This window comes from Gossypium hirsutum, chromosome D05 (assembly GCF_007990345.1).
Source record: "Gossypium hirsutum isolate 1008001.06 chromosome D05, Gossypium_hirsutum_v2.1, whole genome shotgun sequence".
NCBI lineage: Eukaryota > Viridiplantae > Streptophyta > Magnoliopsida > Malvales > Malvaceae > Gossypium > Gossypium hirsutum.
The window spans coordinates 53,296,612-53,304,891 of record NC_053441.1 but is presented as its reverse complement, the minus strand read 5'-3'; the positions used below and the strand labels follow the sequence as shown (position 1 = coordinate 53,304,891).

The window sequence follows — 8,280 nt, the reverse complement described above, 5'->3', positions numbered from 1 at the left end:
TGAACACCTTAACCTTGAGTCGGTTTGGACTGTGGGGTCGAAAGATAAGTAATCTCTGCTGACTCGTTATTCTAGTAGACGTATCAGATTTGATCAATTTTACTTTTTCAAATTCCTAATATTATTTGGTTTTCTTATTACTATTACTATTATTATAAAAACCCCAAAAATCATTATTTTTATATTCTTGTAATATAACTTAATTCGAGTATTAATTAGATCTTTTAGGGTGCGTTTGGTTCGCTGTATTGGATTAGAGGTGTATTGGATTAGAGGTGTATTGGGATTAGAGGTGTATTGGATTAGAGATGTAATAGCTAATCCACTGTTTGGTTGAATGTAATGGAATAGAGGCGTAATAGTAATCTTGTGTTTGGTTGAATGGAATAGAGGTGTAATAGCATAATGGAAAAAACTAAAATGACTAGAATACCCTTAGCATAAAATTGTTTTGGTAAATGATTATTGTTATTGTTATTTAAATTTTAATAAGATTATTATTATCAGTAATAAATAATTTAATCATATTTTAACATAATTATTATTAAATATATTTTAATTAAAATATATAATTTATAATAAAATTCTTAATAATCAATATTCTTATATGAATTTACTCAAATCATAATATATGATACTATAAAATATAATTTGAAATAATTAATATTAAATATATTTTAATTAAAATATATGATTTAATAAAATTCTTAATATTAAATATTCTTATATGAATTTTCTAAAATCATAATATATAATACTATAAAATATAATTTAACATAATTATTATTAAATATAAGTTAATAAAAATATATAATTTATCATCATACTATAGATAAATATTGAAATTTGTCACTGTACTTTATTTTTATTTATATTTGCCGTTATTTTTTTAAAAAATGAGTAAATTTGTAACTTAATTTTTATGTTATTGAATTTTACCACTAAAATTTAAATTTTATTAATTTTTGCCACTAACTCTTATTTTTTAGTTAAACTCTTATTTTAAATTTATATTGAATTTTTATTTTTTTAAATTACAAATATCTTCATTTAACTTAACGAGTAAATATAATTCTTGACTTTCCTTTCGCATCATCTAAACAAAAGCACAATAAACAAATTGTCAAAAAGAAACCCAAATCCAATAGTTGGGAGATTCAAAAGCTTTCTCCAATAATGTGTTTCTTCTATAAGAAACAATGCTTATAAGCAGCTTGTCAAAGCTCAAAATCTATTTAGTCCTATGCATACATCCAATGTCATTTGTATATATGCTCCCTCACATCAGCACAAAACACAAGACTCAATATGAAGCATACATGAGAAGAAAATAGTTGGATTGAGTTAATGAAGTACATGCATCTTATGTGTTTTTCTTTCTCAGGGAAAACCTTTCGAGAAAAAAGAAAGTAGAAAAGGAATTAAAAAAATGTTGGTGAAACATTTGAGGAACATGCAAACAAGGTATCCTACAGCTAGTAGTGGTGATGAAATACTCTGCAACAAAATCAGCGCATCTTATAGAATTGAACTCTCGAAACCACACAACGTCGTCCGCTCAATGAATATTTAACCATTATATCAACGTCTCGGGGATTCTTCTTGTTTGGTGCAACAGTCATGCTCCCAATTATTGTCTCCCCTTCACAGATGGTTAACACATCCTCTAGATATAGGACTATTTGCTTCCAATGGGTAGCTCGCGATCTTGGTCCTGCATTTTGTATTTGCCATTAGCTAAGGCAAAGTTCTTCTAGGCTGGCTTGCTGATTTCTATTCGTAGATAAAATGGAAAGGACAAAGGATGGAGAATTTTGATGTAGATACAAACCTGTAGAGAAACCCATCAATTTGTGGCATTTGGTAAACGAAACATCAAAATATGCAACGAAAGCATGGATGTAATCATCACGCTCTGCAATAAGCTTGAAAGGTGCAGTGAAAGAAGCATCCCCAAGAACCATCTTAGAAATATCCATTGTCTGAAACCAGAAAACCAAAATAAATAATTCAGTTGTACTCCAAACACATTATTTTGTAAAATAATTTCCAATAAGTGTTCATATATATAGATACCCAATGATATATACATACATACAGGAATATGCTTGTGTATTTTCTCACCTTGAGAAGGTGGCAATTTGTTACAATTTGTTTCTGGTCAACCGTGTCAACAAGAGGTTCCATCATAGCTTGCTTTTTTATAAAACTCATGTCAAAGCCATAAACATTATTCCAAACTGTAGCAAGATGATGCCATGTAGAAAAGATGGGGTATATATAAGAATACAAAAAGTTGAATTGCAATGAAACACAATAGAAAAACTCGTTGAAAGTTATACAAATACATATGAACATGATATAACACCTCTGACGCAAAAGACCACGCTGAAAAATTCTCATCATGGAAGAGCTGAAGCTCGTTGATTTTTCAGCTTGTCCTGAACTTATAAGTTGCAGCAAGAAACACTGCTTAACAAAGCTGAAGTAAGAAGCAGCTCAAACATAAAAACTAAACAGTTGAGCAAATTCAAAACTAATTGCATAATTCCGCATCACATACACTACCATTAAGAACATAAATTATGCCAATGACAGTTCTAACTTTTTCCCTATAAACATACTCATGCATATACAGTATCTCACAAAGGTTCTCTAAAAAATATTTATTGGATGGGCAAAAGCGGATAATAAGTTCTAATCCTTCCGATTAAATTTAGAAAACTTAGCAAAGAAAAAGCCTTTTGACTGATATTTATTTGACCAAGGGCAATCAATACCATTAAACCATTTATGTCTAATATATTGCAATGTAAGAAAATCTATACCCCAGCATGAAAGGCTGCATAAAATTTAAATATTTGATAAGTGAATGGCCAGTAAGACCAAATTTGAGAGGTATGTCCCCAGAACAGAAGGTGAAAAAAGAGAGAAAAAACTGACAAAACATAAGGTAACCTATTAATCGTATTGCAAGGCAACCTGGAAAACCAATTTATCTGTCCGCATCTATCCTTCCTACAATTCACCTTTTAACAATTATAGACCTAGTAAGAAACCTATAACAATCACAAAAGGCACCAGCACTACTAAACAAACCCACACCAAAATAAAAGGATAAGCATTTACAAGTATTCTGAACAAGATCCAAGTTAGTAAGCAACTTTCCCATGTTTAGTTGTTACATGGCATGTTGAACATCTGCTATTCTGCAAAACTCCAAAAACAAAGAGTACTTCAAAAGCTGCTTCAAGGTGTAATTCATAATTTGACGGGACACTAGGATGCGAGATTGGAAAGAAAAGGGTACCTTTGTGCAAAATGGTTAAAATATAACTGTAGAAGCTAAAAAGAAACTACATATATTTCTATAACTTCTGCTTTGACCTCGTCCTCATTCCAATTTTCTCATTCTCATCTAGTTTGGGAACTACGTTGTCTTCAAGCTTTGTGCCTCCTTCTGACACGTCTTTCATTGGCTACAGAATAAAAACACTTATGAACCGCAAGGATACAAAATAGAAAGACTGAAAAAGACACCCAAAAACAAAAGAACCTGATCAACTTGTATAACTATTATGAGAAATTTAATAACTTGATCATAAATGGGGAATGCTACTGTTAAAGACCCGGGGAACACAAATGAGGGGAAAAGCAAACAAAATACAAATGCACATTGTAAATAAGAGCCTAGTAAAATGTTGATACTGTCATCTGCATGCAAGAAAAAAGGAATTTGCATATAGCTAGAATTAGCCTTTACCTGATAGGGCTTGGTAACTTGAGAAACCTTCCCCAAATGTGCTTCTTGAACAATTACTGGATCCCCAGATCCACCATTCTCTCCTGAAGCACTTGCAAGACTGCACATTCCTCCACTTTGAGGAATACCCTGCATTGATTCTGCTACAATATCCTGCAAATGATCAGTATTTCCTAGATTGGAAGAATCAACTACAACCTTTTTTTCAAAAGTCTCTTCCAAAATCTCTGTTATTTTATCAACAACCAGTGCATTAGTCTCATCAGCTCCTCCTTGACTCTGATCATATGACAATGATACAGGCTGATCTGGAAGCGAATTTGGTTCAGTTGAATTTACACTGAAAAACAACAAACGTAATTGTAAACAAACCTCAGTTATCTGAATCAAGAAATAATCAGAATATCAGCACATGGTTAAATAACATGCCAAAAGAAATCAATATAAGAGCAGAAGTGGATACCTGTGAGCACAATCCTCTTCTTGAATTACAGAAGCATCTTTTGTTTGCCTCCTTTTTTTAGTACCACGTGAAGGTGAGCTGTCAACTCTTCTTTTCCTTCCAGCTTGAATCCCTTCTTTAGATACTAAAGACTTTCCCGCATTGCTTTTTTCAAATCCAGATTCCAAATGATGAATTCCTTCTTGACTCTGATAGAAAAAGGAGAAATTAAATGAAAATTTGTAACATAGGGTAGAAAGAGTGAAGAGAAACAGAGGGATTTTCCATTACTCGAGTGGCGAGCTCGAGAGACTGAGCGTTGTCGACGATAGAACCAGCGATGGCTACGGTGACAGTGGGGATATCGTCGGCTTTTTTGGTTTCACTGGTTGAGAAGAAGAAGGTCGACTGGTTGAGAAGGCAATCGAAAGAGTGGCAGAGCGAAAAAGAAAAGAAAGGAAATGGAGGGAACAAATCGGCAGCAAAGAGGCATAATGGACTGGGAGGAAATCGGCAGAAAACAAAAGCAAAGAAATAAGGAAGGAAATCGGATGAAGGAACAGAAGAGAAACAAGGGGATGGGGGGAGGGCAAATCAGGGAGGTGATGCTCAATCAGTAGCTAATCTGGGCAAAGAGGGGGGAATAGAAATCGGTGGTTTTCACCGATTAAGAAGGTAATGGATTAGATGCGTATTACCAATACATCAAACCAAACGACGTGTTAGAGAGGTATTAGGTGGGGCCCACCGATTAGGGGTGTATTGGCTTAGCCAATACACCAAACCAAACAAGCTGTTAGTGTTTAGGTTGAAATTGATCTAGTGCTAGCCTCTTTTAGGTACGATCCTTGGATTACTCATCTACTCCATTGTAACTATATTATAACATGGCCTGTATAGTTGCGGATACCGTCTCATTTATATATATCTTTTGCTGCAATATTCACACTCTGGACGTTAGTACGTCCGAATGCGGTCAGTAACCAACAAACTTCAGAAGGATTGGCATGGCAGGAGCTCAGTTTCAAATTGTTTTTCATTAATTCTATTAAGTTTAAGAATTGTTTTCAACTGGACTGTTTTATTTGGACTTTTGGGGACTGTTATTCATTTCGGATTTTATTCTTTATTTGAATTGCTTAAGCATATTTTGAATATTTTATTTCAAACTGAAATGCACTAAATTTCAAAATCAAATTACAGATTTCAAAACTCTGTTTAAATTTTTTAAAACTTCATTTAACTCAATATTTCCGCTACAAAATTAAGTAATCTCATAAGTGTTTTTCTGAAATTAAAATGAATTAACCGAATAAGGTATTTTTCCCTAAGAATTGAAAATACTATTATCAAGTATTGTTTTATGAAACATTTTCAAATTTTAAATTTCTAGTTTTTGAACGAATGTATGTAATTCCTCAGAATTCGACCATAACGTCTAGGTTGGGTATGGGGTGTTACGTAAAAGATCATTGATCACATACTTGTTCTTTGCCCAAATATTTTGTCAAAAACCTGTTAATTTTCTTTGAAGAAAATATGTCTCGCTGACAATGTAATAATGAATACTATCCTTACAGGTAGAAAACATTTATATTAATTGGTATGAAACAAATCAATATTAATTGTAATAATTGGTAGTAAAAAAATAGTTGAAAACTCTATAAGAGTTAATTATTTGGTAGTGTAAAATTAGTTGAAAGCTTCGAAAGAGTTACTATATCAATATCTGAAGGAACAAAATTAGTGATGGTTAGCGCATAATCCTCTGAAGATATCACTATAAAGATCTCATATTGAGATTGTGAATGAGGAAAACAGTATATTTGGTATGAATCACTCTTTTTGTGAATTTCTATCTCTTTTTCTTAAATATTTGATTGACTATTGAATTATCAGTTATTAAATATGTTGAAAATTTTGAAATTGATTAATATTGTATGTGAATAGTTGAATCCAGAAAATTTGATTATGTAGTATCAACTTGAATAGTGGAATAATTTAAAAGAAAGATATTTCAAAATTTATCAACACGATCTATACATAATAAAACTTGAATCTAAATATTCAAAATCTCAATCTTGTAAATACTGGTTCACTATATCAATTTATTTTTAGCATTTAATAAATTAATAAAGAAATCAAATCAAATAATGTGAAGTCAAAAGATAAATATTTGAAATATCAAATTAAAATTATTTAAATCACAATCTAAAACTTGTTTATATAAATCACAAAATTAAAATAATAAAAAAGTTATTTAAAATAATCACAAAAAGAAAAAGAAAAAAGAAACTAGCTTGAAAGCTTATTTAAAAAGAAGGCATATCAGGAAGTAAATTGAAAGCAAAGAAGTGACTTCCTCTTCAGTGCAGGAAGAAATGAAAACTGAAATTTGAAAGTGGGGGAAAAAAGAAATAATCTAAACTAATTAATTACAAAATTTGGGGTTACTAAGTTGAAACAATATTTGTTTTCTGTTTTGTTTTGGGGTTATAATAAAGAGCTTTTATGACATTTTAATATGAAGGCTTGCATTCTTCGGAGATTTACAAATTGGACAAATGTGAAGGCGCGGCGCACAAACAGTGCATGAGCACAAATGCCTACATGGTAGCAGCAACACACATGATTCCTCCTCCCTACAGGTCCGGCATAGCCTGCCGCCGTCGCCATTTTTCTCCACGTCCCAACTGCTGCCGCAACATGATTGCGCATCGTCAACTTCATCCGCCGCCGCTTCTAATCCTACGCCACGGTTTCTCTTGTCGACCTTAACCTGCTGTGCCGTCGCGAGGATTTGTTCTAGGTTGGACCGCAGGGCAGTGGCGGTGGCCTCATTGGTTTGAGCCAAATCTCTCCAAATTTGGTTCTCTATGCAAAGGGATTTCACTCTTTCTTCAAGTGCCCAATTTATTTTCTCAATCTTCTCCATTTCTTCTTCTTTGCCTCGAAGTTTCTTCATTACTCTTTCTTCAATGGCTTCCATTATTTTCCTTGCTTGCCTCTTCCTTTTTTCTTCTATCTCCACCCTCATTTTCTCCATCTATATAAACACAAAAAATCCATACTCCATCAATTCTCAAACTTTAAAAGCAATCGATAAAACTAAACAATTGATCTTGTTCTTTAGGCTTACATGTTGTGAGATGAGGCGATCAATATCCAACTGTTGCTGCTCCATGTGAAGGGAGATATCATGGCCAAGAAAAGAAAAACGAGAGCAAGCTTCGTTGCTTTTGTGAGGTGGAGAAGGGAAAGAAACCATAGCGGAATCTCTGGAACGCTTCCTGGGTAAAGGAAGATTGTTGTACGTCAAACTACTCTCCGATTTGATCACTACCGTAGGCTTTCGATGGATGAAGGAATCGGTAACCAAAGAGTTATGTAAAGGAAGAAATCCTTGAGTCGCCACCGTCGGAACTCCATATACCATCTGGGTTTCAAACATATTGCCGTTTGCTTCAATAGGATTCATCATTAAGAGAATGAATGCAATAGACGTTAGAGGTTGGTGGTTGGATCTGAATGTATGATCATTTGGTTTCAGTCTTAACCGCTTAAAAGGAACATGTACGCTAAGAATTAAGGAGAGAAGAGATTGAGATGCGAAGCTTCAACGGCCATAGATTAAAGAAGAAGATTGGGTTTTTTGAGTTTGGTTTGCTTTGGTTTGGGATATAAGGACGAAAACTGAAAGGGAAAGAATACAAAAGTGGCATGCTATAGAGGTGGCAAGGCTGTATGGTGGGGTTTATTTAGGGTTTGGTTCGGGTTAGAGATAGAGTAAGATAATTAATATTAAATTAGTTTTTCTTTTCAATTTTTGGTTAGATTTGTAGATAGAGAAGTAAACTGATCTTGATACAATTATATCTTAGGCATAAGTTCACCCAATATATATAGGAATAATAATTTATTTACTACTCTAATTTTTTTTAAAAAAGTTATTTTTTATTTTTTATTTAATTTTATCTTTTTTAGCTTTTAAACTTGTCTTATTTGACAAATAATTCAAAATAAACAAAAAATTAACATCTACTAATTTTGCTGATGCGACCATGTCAAGTTAGCA

General features: G+C 32.8%; 3 protein-coding genes across 3 annotated transcripts; all 3 read right to left on the bottom strand.

The window, feature by feature from the left end:
* Window positions 1-1,120: 1,120 nt before the first annotated feature.
* On the bottom strand, window positions 1,121-3,172 carry LOC107944661 (probable protein arginine N-methyltransferase 1). The gene is made up of 4 exons (XM_016878465.2): window positions 3,030-3,172; window positions 2,125-2,482; window positions 1,832-1,982; window positions 1,121-1,714 (listed from the first exon to the last, which is right to left on the bottom strand). Exons 1-4 carry the CDS (start codon window positions 3,170-3,172, stop codon window positions 1,509-1,511), a joined length of 858 nt encoding a protein of 285 aa, XP_016733954.2. The 3' UTR covers window positions 1,121-1,508.
* Window positions 3,091-5,075, bottom strand: LOC107944662 (uncharacterized). The gene is made up of 6 exons (XM_041092731.1): window positions 5,071-5,075; window positions 4,497-4,704; window positions 4,227-4,414; window positions 3,764-4,103; window positions 3,311-3,479; window positions 3,091-3,209 (listed from the first exon to the last, which is right to left on the bottom strand). Exons 1-5 carry the CDS (start codon window positions 5,073-5,075, stop codon window positions 3,369-3,371), a joined length of 852 nt encoding a protein of 283 aa, XP_040948665.1. The 3' UTR covers window positions 3,091-3,209; window positions 3,311-3,368.
* Window positions 5,076-6,501: 1,426 nt separating this feature from the next.
* Window positions 6,502-8,068, bottom strand: LOC107944660 (probable BOI-related E3 ubiquitin-protein ligase 3). The gene is made up of 2 exons (XM_016878464.2): window positions 7,345-8,068; window positions 6,502-7,251 (listed from the first exon to the last, which is right to left on the bottom strand). Exons 1-2 carry the CDS (start codon window positions 7,684-7,686, stop codon window positions 6,715-6,717), a joined length of 879 nt encoding a protein of 292 aa, XP_016733953.1. The 5' UTR covers window positions 7,687-8,068; the 3' UTR covers window positions 6,502-6,714.
* Window positions 8,069-8,280: the final 212 nt, after the last annotated feature.

Bases quoted from the DNA above. Each gene is read 5' to 3' on its own strand.
- LOC107944661 (XM_016878465.2), bottom strand. From the start codon at position 3,172: ATGGGAAAGTTGCTTACTAACTTGGATCTTGTTCAGAATACTTGTAAA. The intron at 1,983-2,124 runs GTGAGAAAATAC...TTCTGGTTTCAG, and splicing joins CAAATTGCCACCTTCTCAAG to ACAATGGATATTTCTAAGAT. The intron at 1,715-1,831 runs GTTTGTATCTAC...TACAAAATGCAG, and splicing joins ATTGATGGGTTTCTCTACAG to GACCAAGATCGCGAGCTACC.
- LOC107944662 (XM_041092731.1), bottom strand. The intron at 4,415-4,496 runs GTAATGGAAAAT...TTTTTCTATCAG, and splicing joins CTCTCGAGCTCGCCACTCGA to AGTCAAGAAGGAATTCATCA. The intron at 4,104-4,226 runs GTATCCACTTCT...GTTGTTTTTCAG, and splicing joins GAAGAGGATTGTGCTCACAG to TGTAAATTCAACTGAACCAA.
- LOC107944660 (XM_016878464.2), bottom strand. From the start codon at position 7,686: ATGATGAATCCTATTGAAGCAAACGGCAATATGTTTGAAACCCAGATG. The intron at 7,252-7,344 runs GTAAGCCTAAAG...GTGTTTATATAG, and splicing joins ATCGCCTCATCTCACAACAT to ATGGAGAAAATGAGGGTGGA.